Genomic DNA, 16,972 nt, shown 5'->3' on the forward strand with positions numbered 1-16,972 from the left:
GGGGATTACCACTGCAGTGCAACTGTTATCACTTTCATTTGCATTAAAGGAATTAAATTGGGCTCACAGTGGTTTAAGTTTCCCATGATCAAGTGTTCCCTTCACTGTTTTGATCAGTGTAGTTTGTTTAAAGGGCTCCTGACTTAGAGGCTGTAATGTGTGGAAAGACAGGGGTGGAGACCTGAATATGGTTTGTTTTTATATTATTTTCTGTGCATGTTTTGGGCAAGCATAAATAAAAACTGTCCATATCAACAACAACAACAACAAAACAAGATGGATGGATTCAATGCAAAAAAGCATCATGAAAAGCAACTGCTCTCTTCCCCATTTTATTTTAAACAAAACAAGACACTAAAGGTTTCCCTGAGGTGCAGATCGATTATGGCCGTTGCTCTTACTTGAAGGGTTCAGGAAAAGCCAAATTATCCTCGCGTCTCAGTTGCTTAACTTTCATAACATTCTCCTCTTCAACTTTTTAAAAAGAGGCTATGTCTTTGAGGAATTAATTATGCCTTTTAGCAGTCTACTTTTCCCAACAGCTTAAATATAATACATCAGGAAAGATAATAAGCTATTGACAGAATTAGGGTGATGATTATTCTGTTTCATCTTTGCAGACTGAGATGAGATATGGACGCCACTTGTATGAATTGTTTTCTCCTGTGCTGTTTAAATGGTGTAATTTGCTCCAGAGGCCTGCCTTCGTGTATTTGATGTGAGGGCCAGCTGAAAGATACCTTGGCCTCAATTTGCACCTGAAAGCTCCCGTGTGCTCGCCTCTGTTTAATTATGACAGCGTATCCCACTCGGTCTTTTTCTCTTTTTTTTTGCTTGAAAACAATCGTGTAGTTGTACCGCTCTCTTTCTGTGCACTGAGACATCTCTCTGGTGCACGCAAACACTCCCACACGTTTCCAAATGCCGGTCCCTCCGCATCAGAAATGCTCCAGACAATGTACTGGTGAGCCGAGCAGGAAAATGTAAATGACTTTCTTGTTCATTAATTATGCTATAAAAATGTAAATTGGTCTGGTGACAAAAATGCAAATGGACTAAGATAAAAGTCTCTTCTGCTAAAGGAAAATGTATGAAAGATTCATTTCTCAGAAAATGTAGCTCTTTATTTTGGAGACCAAAAAAGGAGAGACCTGCAGCAGCTCCTGGCTGGCCTTCATCAGCTCTGCGCTGGATCAGACGCCATTAATCTGACCCGCTGGCTCTCACACACAACTGACTTAATTAGAAGTCAAGGACTGGGGACGCGGCTCCTCATAGCTGTGGTGTCGCTTATTTTACATCTGAGAATCTCCTGTCTGTTTCCAGTGGTCCTGTCATACCACCAATCACTGCCAGGACTTATCACCACGGCAACAAAACTGCGTTTCCCTAGTAGCAGGGGAGTAGTGGGGTGCCTGCTGATAAGGAATGAATGGTCTGTTTAGTTGGTAATAATAAAAATAATAATAAAAAGAAATGAAAATAATATTATCTTTGTTTTTATTGTTATATGTGGCATCAGTGGTGAGGATGCTGCGGGAGATCAGAACAGCCAAATATTCACAATAATAACGTGCTCAGGGACTGTGGATGGAAAATAATGCACAGGGCAGCAGGCCTGTCTATCAGACTGTCCCTCTCACTTAATTTTTGAAGAAGTAACAGGCTCCTAGTCAGAAAACGACTGGTTCAGGCACAGACATGATGAAGAAATGCAGAAGTGGATGCATCTTTTACATTCAGATTCTTGGGGGAATCACACTGAACATTTTGAACAGGTTAAAAAACTGAAACTTACAGTGATGTAATTACAGTTAATGGTTTATTTATAGGGGGACTTAAAGTTACTTCATACACTTTAGGAACGGACTCTGAGACCCTTCTTCTTTGAACTGATGGACAGAGGAGGTCAGGCAGGAGTACCTGTGGACTGTGATGTTCACAAGCAACACTGTGATCTGTAGTGAGAGTAGGGAGCAGATGGAAGAGAACCGGAAGAGGTGGAGGTATGCACTGGAGTGAAGAGGAAAGAACATGAGTGGAAGTGGGACAGAATAAATGTGTGTGAATGAGAGGGGAGACAGGTGTAAGAGTGAACCTGCAAGGAGCAGAGGTAGTGAAGGTGTTTTAACACCTGGGGTCAACCATCCAAATTCAACAGACGTGCACAAGTGAGGTGAATAGAGTGCTGGCATGGTGGAGTTGGTGGAAGTGAGTTATTTCTGAGAGAAGGATAGCAGCAAGAGCGAAAGGGAAGGTTTACAAGATGGTAGGGAAACCTGCTATGATGTATGGTCGAGAGACTGTGGCACTTCAAGTTTTCACTCAGAGTGACCAGAACAGACAGAATTAGAAGAGAGTACATCAGAGGGAGTGACAGCTTAGGGTGAGGCAAGGCTAAGGTGGTTTGGACGTGTGCAGAGAAGGGAGAGTGGATATACTGTTCAAAGGATGGTAAATATGGAGCTGCTAGAGAAGAAGGAAGACTACAGAGAAGCTTCATGGATGTAGTGAAGCAGGACATGCAGAGGGTTGGGGTGACAGAAGAGAATGCTTAGGGATAGGGTGAGATGGAGGAAGATAATCTACTGGGATGATCCCTAAAAGGAGCAGCCAAACGATAAAGAAGAACTGTATTTATTACCTGGAGTCTGATGTAGCCTGTGAAAGATGGGGGACCAAGACTTTTCTTCTATTTCTTTTCCACCAACACAATGGCCAACATAAGAACCAGTTTCCACTAAAAAAGACAGGTGCTCATGCTAAAAAGCTGCCACCAGCATCGCACTATAAACCTTAAACATGGGACACTGAGATAGTCCACAGAGGTACATCAAACCCGAATAACACAAGTTGCTAGTGAAGTTCATTACAGGATGCTTTTTGTTCAGCATTTTTAAAGGTTAACGCACATTTTCAAAATAAAAAGCTTGTCATTTGATAAATGTGTAATACCAATTCACATTAGATAGTTCTAGCCTGTACATAAAGGTCAAAGGTCACTCTTTTGAGGACACCAGTGTTCACATTCTGAATCAAGGAGACGAATAGTTCGAAAGAGGAGTAAAAGAGGCCATGTATGTCCACTGTGAACCACCATTGCTGAACAGAGGTGGTGGCTTACAACACCGGCTGCCAGCCACCTGCAGCACAGTCTTGAGATCCCTTCTCAGGCACTTTAACCCCCACTCACCCTTTGCCTCTGGTGACCTCAATAGATCACATGGTGGGGTGGGACAAAGTCTCACAGAGGTTTGACCCTTATGCCTAACCTTCCACGTAACCTGACATACACATCCCAACAAATGAAACTGCATGTCAGGTTGATGCACCACGCAACGACTTGAATGATGTGGAACGTTGCAGCTCGTGGTTAAAAGTGCTTTACAGTTACGATTTATCTTGGAAGTATAAATCAAGCTTTAACTTCCGGTGATGGCAATTTCCAATATCTTTTTATTAACACTTTGGCTCATGTTAGGTTTCACATAATGAATAGTGGGTCAAGACCATCAGGACTACCTCCTAAGGGGACAAACCGCACTAGGGGTTAAATCTCTTGAGCTCTGAAAAGGAACTGAAGAAGCCTCTTGGATAAGAGTTGAAACATTCTTCACAAACTTAAAGAAGTCCAGTTAGCATCTTTTTCAAACTCCTAAGACTACTCGGATGATCGAGAACTTACAGAGACAACCGGCTCTACCAATGTGTTTTTACTAAAGCAGCAATATATAACAACAATAAAAGTAACCAGATGATTATCACTGATTCTTTTCAAATGTCAGCAGCATTTTAGAGGTGTAGTCTCTGACTGTGAAGGCACAAACAGTAATACACTGCTGGGTTGCTAAAATATAAAGACGTATTACAATCGCTTTTAGATGAAATTTTTAATCTGAGAGTAATTATGAAACACGACTTTCGCTGATTTTAGTTTAAGTGCTTGTTTTTAATGAATCCACTCAGTACGAACAGGACTCACACTGAGTGGATTATACTGGTGGATGATTGAAGATTGCTTACCTCTGAGTTGTAGTTCAGTAGGACAAGTACAGGCATCTTGTACGCGCTACTGTTTAACTGAATACTTTGAACATGAACATGATTTAATGAATTCTAAGACTGCATAAAGCAAAAAGTCTTTATTTGACTGTTAAATTCTGAAGGAGAGCAATTAGGATGCTCATGAAGACACGTAGAAATTACATTTTAACTTGAGGACATAACAAGATGACAATTTGGAGAGTCATTGTATCGGTTTCTTAATCAGATTGTCGCCTCAGCCAGGTTTACAGACAGTCTGAGTGCATGTAGGAGACTGCAGAGGGATCCGCAGAACTGAAGAGCTGTACAGTAATTAGCAGCATTAACTGCTGAGGAACTGCTCTGAAATCAGGAGAAGTGCACAGGGAGCCAGAGAAGAAGACATAACAAATGTGTAGTTGTGTCAAACAGCTTGTGTGTCAGATGACTGAAGTCCCACAGCAGTGTGGGAAAATTAGAACGGGAGCGATCAGGATAGATGGCGATACTGCCCGAGAGCTCCCAGCAGATTGTTTAAGATCTTCCTCCAGCTGCAGAGCTGGTGCTCTGTAGCACCATGTTTCTCTTTGAGGTCTTGGGCTTGCACGAGCACAGATAAGTGAAGGACATGCGAGGCTGTTGACCTGAAACACAGTCTGGAAATAACATCATACTTATCGGGCTCCCTGAAACACAGTCTGCAGAGATGGTGTGAGATTGCTTCTCCGTGGAGCCACTTCTTATTGAGGTGGATGTGGATTGTGAATCACACGCCTGTTCGAGAAAGGTCACCGTGGACAGGTAAAGACAAGCCAGACCCAGACTCCCCTCATCTGCTTCCCAGCTAACGCATTGCTGCTCCGGCAGCTCTGCGTGGTCGTTTGTCATCTGGTTCTCCGCTCGCAAGGCGCAATCGTCCTCCAGAGCAAGGGGAGAGGGAGCGATTACCGTGGGTTGTTTGTCAAGGTGTGAACAAGGTGGATGCGAGTAGAAAAAGAGGATGATTGGTTGCTTTCAAAAGTGATTTGTTTGAAAAACAGCAGAAGGCTGGGGCGTACCTGAGACTCTGAGAAACAAAAAAAACCCCTGAATACAACAAAAAAATAACTGATGAAAAGACTTTATTTTACTGAGGAAGGATGCCATCCAAGTTTTTAAATGTTAATTAGAGGAGAAATATAAATAAGTGGAGCTCGGAGACAAAGCTGGCCACTGGAAAAAGGACGGGACTTTCACAGAACTGATTCCATATGTGTGTGTGTGTGTGTGTGTGTGTGTGTGTGTTTCTATAGATTTAAGAAAAGAAAAAAAAAACACTGGCTTTGTTTAGTCAGACTCTCCCTGAGGACACTGAGCCTCCATCTGCTCCTGTTATATGATACCTATCACTTCTGCTTACACATCCTGTTGTTAGAGGACCATTATTTCTTTAAAAATGACTTTGAGCAGACAAGTTTCACCTGCTGAAGTCTTCACAGCATTTAATGAGTTCATTAAATGCCCTGTAAACACATTTTATCTGTCAGCTCCTGCATGAACAGCAACCAGCAACATGAACATGAAGTAATCTTTGAGTAAGAACCATTTCAGTGATTGTTTTTTATCTTTTTGTTCGATAGAGACCACAAGGAGAAAGGAAGTGTAAGGAGAGAAGGGAGGTTCATCAGCAGGGTTAAAATCAATCAAGAGGTTTGTGATCCTAAAGGTACCCCAAGCTTCACGAGCAGGATTTTCTGGTTTCTAGGTTAACTGGCAACAGGTCAGTAACATGACTGGGTATAAAAAGAGCATCTTAGAAGGGGAGATTTCTCAGAACTAAAAATGGGCGAAGATTCACCAGTCTTAAAGGAACAGAATAATTTTCCTCAGTGTAAAACTGCAGCAAATTTGAATACCACATTGGCTACAGTATATTATTCCCTCAAAAGATTTCAAGAATATGGCGAAATCTCTGTGTGCATGGTTCAAGGCTGAAAATCATCATTGATCTTTGGGCCCTCAGACTGCACTGCATTAAAAACAGGGATGGTTCTGTCAGGGAAATCACTGCATGGGCTCAGCAACACTGTCTGTGAACACAGTTCACTGTGTGTCCCCAAATACAGCTCTATCATTGCAAATAAGTCATTTGTGAACACAATCCAGAAACACAGATATCTTTTCTGAGCCAAAACTTATTTAAAATGGACTGAGAGTAAAACTAACACTGTTCTGTGGTCAGACAGATCAAAATTTGAATTTCTTTTTGTAAAACATGGACACCTCATCCTCCAAACTTAAGGAAAGAGGGACCATCGAGCTTTTTCATTGGCACTCAGATGAAAAGCCTGCATCTCTGATGATAGGGGCTTGCATTAGCACCCATCAGGGCTGCACATCTGGAAAGGCACCATCAATGCTCCCATACACATGGACATCTTTTTTTAAGGGAAGACTTTACATATATTTTATCAAAGACAATAATAAAGTGTATACTGCACCTGTTACAACAGCATGGCTTCATAATAGAAGAAGTGTTGAACTGGCCTGCCTGCAGTCTGGATCTTTCACCAACTGAAAACTTTTCAAAAATCATGAAATGAAAAATAGGACACAGACAAGAAGACACGGGGATGACAAGAATGGGACAACATTTCTCTCCCAAAAGTTCAGCAGCTGCTCTCCTCAGTTTCCTTTCATGAGTTGATATGTTTTCTATGTTTTATTGTGAGTTGACTATGGGTTTATTGGGGTTTATTGGTAATATTCCAATCTGTTTTTGTTTACAGTTTGCACAGGGTCCCAACTTTTTTGGAGCTGGGGTTGTACAATGATGTCAGAGCAACATAGTTGCGCCTCATGTCATGTTACTGTGTTGTGTGGACCAGCTGTGGCCTAAATGTCATGGCCCGTGGTAACATGGGTAATGGCAGGTGCTGATGTCTGACATCTGGCCCATGGTTGGTAGATCTGTCACTGAGTTATGGTAGTCATATTCACCCTGAGTGTATGCAGTCAGTCAAATGTGGTTAGAGAGAACTGCACATGTGGACCACACAGCCACAGCTTTTTGGCTTATGACTCCAGCTGGAACAGGAAAGTCACAGTCATTTTGGGGAGGAGTTTTCTGACGTTTTCTAGGAAGGTAAACTTTAGAAACGTACAAATTGAACATTTGTCATGAGGAAAACTTGGCTTTCATAAAAGAGAGAGCTGGATCTGAACCAAGACCATTTGTTGGACTGTGATTAATTGTCTGATAAAATGATGGAGGGAAGCTACAAGAAAGTGGATTTTACTGAAAAGCAAAACTTAATAAGCCCAGATGATCAACAAGCCTTTGAAAACCCACGGTTTAGATCAGTAGTTTGTTGTAGGTGCCATCTTCTTATCTGATGCTGGGATATTTTCCCTTCAAAACATGATTGATCCATCCCCATGATAAACAGTTAAAGAGGTGTTTTCTTTTCATGTTTTTCATCTCGTCAGGTTTTCTCACCCTTGAGAAAAATACTTTCACATCACATGATTCTTCAGTGACTTTTTTTCCCAGAATACATCAGGTTTGTTTGGCTGTTCATTTCTGAACTTCTGATGCTGAAATTTGTATTAAATTCAGAGCATCTGCAAAATTTGAACAGGAGGTGAGTGGGGTTGGTGTTGTCACAGCTGTGTTACTGACCACGTTAACCTCGTAACCAGTGTTGGCCAAGTTACTTGAAAAAAGTAATCAGTAACTAATTACTGATTACCCCCTAAAAAGCAATCCCGTTACTTTACTGATTACTTATTTTCAAAAGTAATTAATTACTTAGTTACTTAGTTACTTTTTAAAAACACAATTTACAACCTGAATAGGTGATAAAGCGATAGATCTTTCAGCCCAATTCTACTTTTTCTGCATAATCCATCATACAAAGTGTAATCAAATGGAAAAGTCTCTTTTTAAAACTTGTTTTATTAGTTTTAATCTTTTAACTTTATGCATCAAGCAAAAATTAAATTATATGCAACATTCTCTGACTGGAAGAAATTTGTTTAACATTTAAACCTATTTTCTGCACATTCCAGCACATAAAATAAAATATTTTTTTGTGTTTACACTCACTCTTTCAAATAGATGCAAGTAAAACACAGCAGAAAATAAATAAATAAAGTAAAAGACTAGTTGCTCTATTTTCACCTGTAAAGCAGGACTGGGGTAGGCGGAGGTTTGCCCTGGTGCAGGTGTGCCACAGCGGTCAGTTGAAGACTCCATGAGTTTCTCTGTGAGTTTCACATTACGTTGTAGCCTTTTCGGTGCTTGCTTGGAAGTTTAGGGTTTTTTCGCTGTAAAAGAAGTTTTCTTCCCAAGCACAACGGACACTAATGTTTTGTCACTTTTATGGAATCAAACTCAAAATAAGGTCAGTACTTCCACGCTTTAAACGCTGCATGCTCATACTCTCTCCCGCACTCGATATATTATCCATTGTTGATCTGCACACAGCTGTTGTCACGAACGTCGCACTCGCTCACGTCACTGTCATGAGACATTCTCGCAAAAAAATCACGGTTTTAGTAACGCAGTAATGCAGCGTTCCTACGAGAAAGTAACGGTAATCTAATTACCGTTTTTGCAATGGTAATCCCTTACATTACGCGTTACTTGAAAAAGTAACCAGATGCCCATCTCTGCTTGTAACATCAAGCACATCTCTGCTAGCATGTAACCGGGTTAGAGCTGGGTCATGTTAAATATATAATAACACTTCACTTACACAAAAATAGACGTAGTACTGAAATATGTTTTAATGGCTCAACAACATACAATAAAATTAAGGCATTAGCCTATCGGCATTCCTCAGGTCCACTAAAATGTTACCACACGCTACAATACTATACAGAGCATGATTAATTTGAACCAGAAACGATTTTGAGGCTAGACACGCTGTATTTATCAAATCTAAGTCAAATAAATAAGATACAGTGGCATAAACCACAGACAGTATGAATACGTGTATTTGGCGGCCTGCAATTTGTAAACCCAAAACATTTCCCTTTGGTTAAGACTCCTTTGTCTGTCATGTGTTTGTATGGAAAGAGGAATGTGGTGAAATATAAAAAACCTGGGTTACTATTATGGAAGCCATGGTGTCTCCTCTTTGCTGCTTGCATCTGCTGATGTGAGTATACAAGTTCAAAACTGAACTTATCTATATCTAAGGCAATGTGTCAAAGTGGAAAAATGAATGGAGGCAAATTTTGGTCAGATTACACACACCAAAGTGTGTGAGACCTCTGACTCATCTGACTGTGGTTATGAATCCTCTCTATAGAGGTTATCATTTCCAAAATGATGTATGTTGTACTCAGAATTCATGAGAACATAATACAGTTGAAATCTTTCATATTCACTTCCCACTTTGATCTGGTGCATGTGAAAAATTTGGACTGATTTTATAGACAGTGGATGATCATCTTGTGGTTATGCTGCAAATACTTTGATCATATTTGTCATGTGGGACAGTGTAGTGATGAATATTATTAAGAATGGAGCATTCGGATTTGAAGGATTTGATTCCAGGATCTCTCCAGAAACTTTGAGCTGGTCACAAAGCGTCATTCACCAGCACCTGCTGTCCTCTACTGTAGTGCTGAAGAAGTGAGTATCAGATTCATTCATCAGTGATGTTTCGTCTGTATCTGCACACTGATCTTTGAATGTATGTGGAGAGTTAGCATCTTTACTCTGTCAGAAACCCATTTCCCTCTCATTCATCCACTGCAGCCACATCCTGGGCGGAGGCACCCATTTAACTTTGATATACGATGGCAAGCCGGAGCGGAGCCCCAGGTTTAGCTCGCTGACGTCAGATAAAGCACCTTTCTTTAGCTCTTACTAATGATGTCCTCCCCTCCTTTCTTTCTTCCCCCAATGACTCTGACTTGTTCCCCCCTGCACTGCTTCTGTCTGCACGTCAGATCAAAGGTGAGAGCCACAGGGAGGGCTCATAGGGAAAAAAAAGACTGATAAGACACTGTCTTCTCCTCCTCAGCCTTCTCCTCTGTGCCTGCCTCGCTCCATGATGAAGACGAGAGTGAGTAGAGGTGCACTCTCAGTCAGCAATCACTTCAAGATGGAAATTGGCATCAAAGAAAGTGTACTTCTCTCAGAAGCTGCATATAATGATGGTCCCTCCGGAGCACACTGTAGTTGTAGAGCTGATCACGGCGAATCGTGGAATAATTTCAGTCAGCTTTTATGAAAACTCTTATCACCGAAGATCAGTTATTTATAATACTTATGAAAACATTGGAAATCTCAGAGAATAACAAGTATAGCGTATAAAGAGAACATTCATGTCAGTTCAGCGTCAGTATGTTAAGTTGGGAAGAATAAATCTTTGTGGATCCATTTCACCTGGTTTGGTGCAAAAGTGGCAACAGGTGCACTAGAAAGGCAACAGGACAACCTCTGAGAATGCAATGGCTGTTCACAGACCATGTCTGACTGACTTTTCTCTTGTTTTGTTTTAGCCTGAGATGACACCTGGATCTCATCCAGGTTGCACAGGTATTCCAGCACCTCCAGGATGGCGCATCCATATGTGACACTGCAAGAAGGTTTGCTGTGTCTCCCAGTGCGGTCTCAAGGGTCTAGCTGAGATACCAGAAGACACCTGGACTTGGCTGTAGAGGCATCAGTCCATCTTCCGTCATGTAAAGACCTATCTAGCTGGGAGACACAGCAAACCTTTATATGGAGGTTCACATGCTGGGTAGTTGTCTTGTTGCTTCTCCAATGCAGCTGTTGTCATGTTAATTTGGACCGAAGCAGATAAATTGGAATAGCAATGGTTTATTCTTCTTAAACAGACACCCTGATATCCTTGAAGTTTTGAATGACTTTGTGTGAAGATTTAGTACTCCCATGAATTATGTTCAGTGATGTAGGTACAAACAAATGCTCAATAAAAATCAGGATATCCAGGGTGGACAAATATATGTATAATCTGTAGTCTGCTTCATTAGTAAACAATCTACTGTATTTACCATTAAAAATAAAGGTTTTGTTGTTTTCTATTTGTTTTATCTGATTCATTCATGCCAGTTGCTGAATACAAGTTTATCTGTCTAGAGCAGGGGTCGGCAACCTGCGGCTCCGGGTGGTTTGGGAAAATAAATTAGAAGTATTTAGCTGAAGTGTATTTTATTTGTTTAGTTCTTTTTTTAACTTGTAGTTCTAAATTGGAAGATTATTGTGATATTGAAATATAAAAATAAAATTATTTTATTATTTTTCATCGCTCAAAATAAGCTTCACACTCGCGGAAGCCGTTATACCCGCCGAAACGCCGTGCATTTATCGAGACTTTCGACCCCAGGTAGGCCAATTATGGATCTTCGGATCCACATTATGTCAGCAGCTATTCTCCACCGTGAACTATGTTAAAAACAAACACTGCTCACACCTCACAGATGACAGCTTACAGTCCTGCGTAAAGATGAAAGTGACTTCGTACAGCCCCGATTTGCAGACGCTGTGCGCAGAGGTTCAGGAGCAGAACTCCCACTGTAAACATACCACGGCAGACCCGCTGCTTTTCAGCATCTCTTTATTGACCACTTGTCACACACGGTTGCTGTACGCATACAGCCGGCTGTAGCTTTTCAGCTCACAGCCCGACAACACAACAGCAGAGAGAGCACAGACTTTAAGGCGGCGACGCGTGATTGCGGGTGCCGCTCAGGTGCGTCCGACTCCCGAATTACATAAATAAAATGTAATTTTCTCTGTAGCACTTCATGGATTTCATAAGCAACACACCTTAGTTGCTCTGTGGATTCTTTTAAAAAGCAGTTAAAACTTTTTTAAACATCCATTGACAGTATGTTCTGGTGTTAAAGTGAGATTTTCAAAAATCCCCTCTCTAAAAAGAACATTTTTAAAAATGTGTCACAAAACAGGAATTGTCAACCTTGGTTTACTCAATTTTCATTTTATCCTCTGGAAAATAGCGACTGTAGTACTAGTAATAGTTATTCTAGGGCGTTAGTCGCAATATCCCGTCAGGAGTGTAGCTAAAGGCTGTCTTTGTCGATGTGCACTGTGTTAATAAAGGTTATTTAAATCCAATATGGCGGCGCCTACAGTGCAGTCGTGAGCCAGGAAAACAGGTCGTTTACAACGGTTTTTAAGGCTGGCTGGGATGTTTTCTTTAACACGGACTGATGTGTTCTGTTATTGCGAGCACAGCGAGGAAATAAAGGAGTAGGAAATAAAACGGTGAGTAGCTTCATAGAAGACATTTTCCCTCCTTTCTTTCATCCTTCAGCGTGTGTGCAGCTGACAGACTCCACGAACATGCACACAGCAGGTGTAAAAAGGTGTTTCCATTGTGTTTAACTCTCATTAAAGAGAGGAGTAGTCGCTTATCTATGCAGATAAAGCAAGAGGTCAGGTTTATCACAAGAAATAACAAAAAGCAATACCGCTGTAGCATAAAGACGGAAAAGAAACCATGTCTAAACAACGTGTATGTAACAAAGTCACGCGATAATTGGCGTAATGCATGCTGTATCAATGTAACAGGATGTGGACTATTTCTGGGTTTAGAATCCAAAATGTTTTTACTCTTACTTGATTTGCTTGCTTGGTGCTTCTTACAAATATGTTGGCAAATCGTGTATAACTCATGTCAGAGGCCATTTAGCTTATTATACCTCATTGTTAACAGTGTAAGACAAGCTGAACTGAATTTAACGCCTGCATTTATATGGCCGTTTTATCCAGTGTTCCAAAAGTTGTTAGGAGTTGTAAATTTGGGAGCATGTGGTCAGAAAGATGAGCTGTGGTAACACAGTTTTGATGGTGTTTTGAGAGTATTCTTATAAATGTATCCAACACATTTGATTACTGGCAACATTATCATATCATTTCTTCACCTTTACTTATTGTCTTAATATATGTGAGCTCTGACACCAGAAACAGATGCATTTGACTTCTGACATATTGAAACACCTGTCCTATCTGAGCATTTATAAAACATTCTCATAATGACTGACTGCACAGCTCTCCCCCAGATCCTAATTTTCTGCTTTAAAAATATATTTTTAAATTGTCACAGTTACTGTTCATTTGAAGAATTAATGAGCCACCCCCCACCCCACCCCTTGCTGAGTACTGGAGCCCAGCACACAGACTTGGACATCAGCTTGAGATGAAGCAGTGTTTTACTCTTTGTAGGAGACACCCGAATGGATGAGGCCAGTCACCATAGAAACATTATCTCAGTCTTTCGCCTCAGCCCACTCACTCGCACCGTCAGAGACGCGCACGGCGTTGAGTGCTCGTCTCTCCCAGCTTCAGCCTGAGGGGAGGAGTGTTGGCTGCTGTGATGCTTAGCTTATACTCGAGAGAATGTATTAAAGACAAAAAAGTCCCACAAACATGTGGGTGGAGGAGAACCAGTGACAGTTGACAAAGCTCAGCTTTCTCCAAGTGATTTGTCCATCCTGGCCAGTTGTCTCCTTAAAATCTAGGACATAAATATTTTTTTTTTAAAAAGGAATGATTTTTGTTGCTAAAATCAGGTCAGCTGAAACTTTCTCTCTCATGCTGATTTGTTTAACTGTTGAGTTTTCATAACATCAGCAATCCTACAATACAGAGTAACCTTTTCCTCTGAGCCCTCCTCAGCTTTAGTCATAATTTATATTTTCCCGACTGACTTGATGTCAGTCTGGTGTCGGGGCGTGCTGATCATCTCAGCCTCCACTCTGATGCTTTAAAGGTCTCTCCTTCTGAGATCCAGATGCGTCACTGCTGTGAAAATATTCTCCTGACAGGTCAGGTTAGCAGCAGTAGTCCTCCGCAGCCAAGACTGTGCTGACTGTACGAGCCTCTCAGGTTACCTTGGAAACTGTCTGTATATACACGTCTGTGTCTGGGTGAAATCAAATCAAGGTTAAATGGGTTTTCGTACATAATGCTGACTGTCTGACCGACATTAAGCCAGCAGAAAGTTTAGCCTAACTGCTCTCTGATCATTAAGGAGGAAGGGAAACCTTTCTGAAACAGCCTGCAATCAGTCTGTTTTTCTTCTTTCAAGTTGTTAGCCGAGAGTGGTAAACTTTTTAAATTTATTTTATAGAGTAATCCTGTTCTGGACATTTTCTTTAATGTAGTATTTTGTCCTTTTGGCCTACCAGTAATTACACAAATTGAGTGAAGCTGCCACTTCCATGCAGGTGATGTCCAGAGGCAGCTGGGTGCACTTAACCTCCGGTAATGAAGTGGAAAGAATCTAAAAGTACAGGGCCGATTTAAAGCCGAGAAATCGGTGTGTCATTTCATGTCGTCTGACTGCAAATGACATTCTTTCATCCGAGCAGGCAGGTGGTTTGATAAGAACAACCTGTCCTTAGATTCAGAGAGAGGCAGAGCTGTAATCACATCGCGCTGAATAAACCAGTCGTGCTGTTGTGTGAGTGACGTTGAGCGATGAACACAGGCTGTGAAGCAGCAGTGGTAAAAAGAAATTTAAAAAAAAATCAGAGCTGCCATAAATTAATCGCAGTGGAGGAAACTGTCACTCAGTCTGTTCACAACAAGTGGACTTTAATGTAATGTTGCCCATTCCTGTAGACTCAAGTCATCTGAAGTCATATGCACTGACGTGGGAAACCCTTTTTATACCTACTGCGGTCTCCAGACTAAAAACCTTTTTTTTTTCTTCTTTTTTTTTTTAAACCCCTGAGCCATGAAAGGCTAATGGGGTATTGTTGTCACCCTGCAGGGCGAGCGGGCGACATGGACACCCAAGTTTGTGAATAAGATAAGTCGAGAACGAAGCAATACAGGCATTTCAAATTAATAACATAGTTGTATCTGCTAAAAATTTCGGGCGAGTTTGAATCTCAGTGACCTTGACCTTAAGGTCAAAGTTAAAGCTTTTAAAAAAAAAAAATGCTATGAATGTGATAACAGGAGAATAAGGTAAAGTAGGATTTTGATATTCATACCGTAGATGTGTCTACTAAAAGGCTGAGGGTACCACCGGCTGCTGTCAGTATTTTTAAATCCTTCTAATCTGGAAGGGTTACGCATGCATTTGTTACATCTAAACTGGACTATTCTAATGCACTTACATTTGCACTCTGGGAAATATTCACAGCACTTCACTTGTTTCATATGTTTATGTTTTTACAGTCGTAAATTCATTTTTTACCTCAAATTCTACACAAAACCAATGCCCCACAGTGACGAGGTGAAGAAAAGGTTCTTGCAAATTTGGGCTCCTCTGTGACTCCTGATCATCAAAGCTTATTTCAAAAGACCCTTGTGTCTTTGCTGCTGCTGCACCAAAACTCTGCAGTGACCTCCTAAATGACCCCAACTGTGACTGTTTTTAAATCTGAGTTGAAGACGCACCTTTTCTGTCAAGAATTTGGAACTGTGACCGGAAGATTTGGGTATTTCACGTAAACATTGTGACTGTGTGTAATGTCAGTGTTTAAGGAACCTGTAAAGCACTTTGGGTTTAAATGTGCTATAAAATAAAATATACTTAGTTACTTATTGAATATTACACCATGGAGGCCATATCTGCTTTGTGGACCAAAGCCTTGTTATGTAGAACAATAAAGTCAGACTCTAGTGGGTTTGAAAAGCCTTATTAAAAAAAGTTTAGCTTATTCCACTCCACAAATTTTAGAAGAAAAAAAACAGCTGCACGCATGAGTATTTTCTTTCATCATCTTCTTCTTCTTCTTGTGGCTGCTCCCTGGATCATCTGGACACTAGAAACGTCCTTCAGAGTGTGCAGTGTGTTCTTTGCAAAGTCCCAAAGCATCTCAGGTGAAGTGTTTCAGGGTATCATTGCGTGTGCTACTGAGCACGTGCTCACAGTGCAGGGATAATATTTTTTATTTTCGACACACCAATGCAGTCATCGCTCAGTACTGGCCCTGCTTCCTGTGTTTCTGTCTTCTTCGTCAACATAAAATCCAAGCTGAAAACTCACCATTTGATCACATTGATGGAGATCCAGCACACACTGCAGTTGCACAAGTTTGGCCGGTCAGAGAGAGACTTCCAGGAAGCGATCCAAACGTAGGAAAGAGCCAGAGGGGCACGAAGAGGCAGCTTTGAAAGGGAGAGCAGCAAAATCTATATCAGATAAAATATTTGATTCATGTGGGTGGAGTCACGAGCCTCTTATTGTCATTTCTATGTAAAGATGGAAACTGCTGTTTCCATTTTTTGTCAGTTAGATATTTTATTGTGTGTGCATTCATGTTGTGTGTTTTATAAGATATTTAATATATTTAACAAAGGTTAGGGGAGAGCTCGGTTAAAGCTGACCTCCTCTACTGAAAAATAGAAACTTTAGTATTTCACTAGCATGTCAACATTCCCACCACTGGCTGTTTTCCTGTTTTATCAGACACAATCATGCGGGTGTCGGTGAGAAGGCTGGCGCTGTATCCCCTGTTTGCAGCCCAAAGGAGGGGAGCCCTCCTGAGTCCATTTCTGCACCATATTTCACCCAGGAGCCGCACCCTGTTCAGTGAGACGGGCGTGTGGGAGAAGGACTATCGAACAGAGACCAGACGCAAAGTGGAAGAATGGTGGCACCCGCGAATTATGGCGCAGTGGCGGAAGGATGCACTGGAGGAGGTAAGAGGGTCTTTCTGCCTACTTAAAGCCTGGTGGTATCATGGACACGTGGGGTTCACAAGAGTTAAAAAGTGTTTACATGTGCAGCAGTATCTTGTGGCGTATCCTGTCTGTGCACACCACATCCAGAGGTATGCTAGTTTTAAGAGCCAAAGTATCAAAGAATAAGCTCAAGATTAAATGAATGATTGTTTTGCTTTTGGTAACCAGCAGTTACAAAAACCCCCCCAAAACTCAGTTTATATATGACACAGCAGGTGCTCCAGCTTCCTCTCACAGTTCAAAGGTATGCATGTTGATCTAATT

The 16,972-nt window shown here is 41.2% G+C and overlaps 1 protein-coding gene across 1 annotated transcript in view; it reads left to right on the top strand.

Moving 5' to 3' along the window:
• The first annotated feature begins 12,111 nt into the window (after positions 1-12,111).
• lars2 (leucyl-tRNA synthetase 2, mitochondrial) overlaps positions 12,112-16,972 on the top strand; it is a 36,760-nt gene continuing 31,899 nt past the window's right edge. The window contains exons 1-2 of the mRNA XM_031752165.2: positions 12,112-12,271; positions 16,434-16,666. Of these exons, the coding sequence (XP_031608025.1) occupies positions 16,442-16,666 (225 nt within the window). The 5' untranslated portion in view covers positions 12,112-12,271; positions 16,434-16,441. The remainder of the gene's footprint in view (positions 12,272-16,433; positions 16,667-16,972) is intronic.

This window comes from Oreochromis aureus, linkage group 11 (assembly GCF_013358895.1).
Source record: "Oreochromis aureus strain Israel breed Guangdong linkage group 11, ZZ_aureus, whole genome shotgun sequence".
Classification (NCBI taxonomy): Eukaryota; Metazoa; Chordata; class Actinopteri; order Cichliformes; family Cichlidae; genus Oreochromis; species Oreochromis aureus.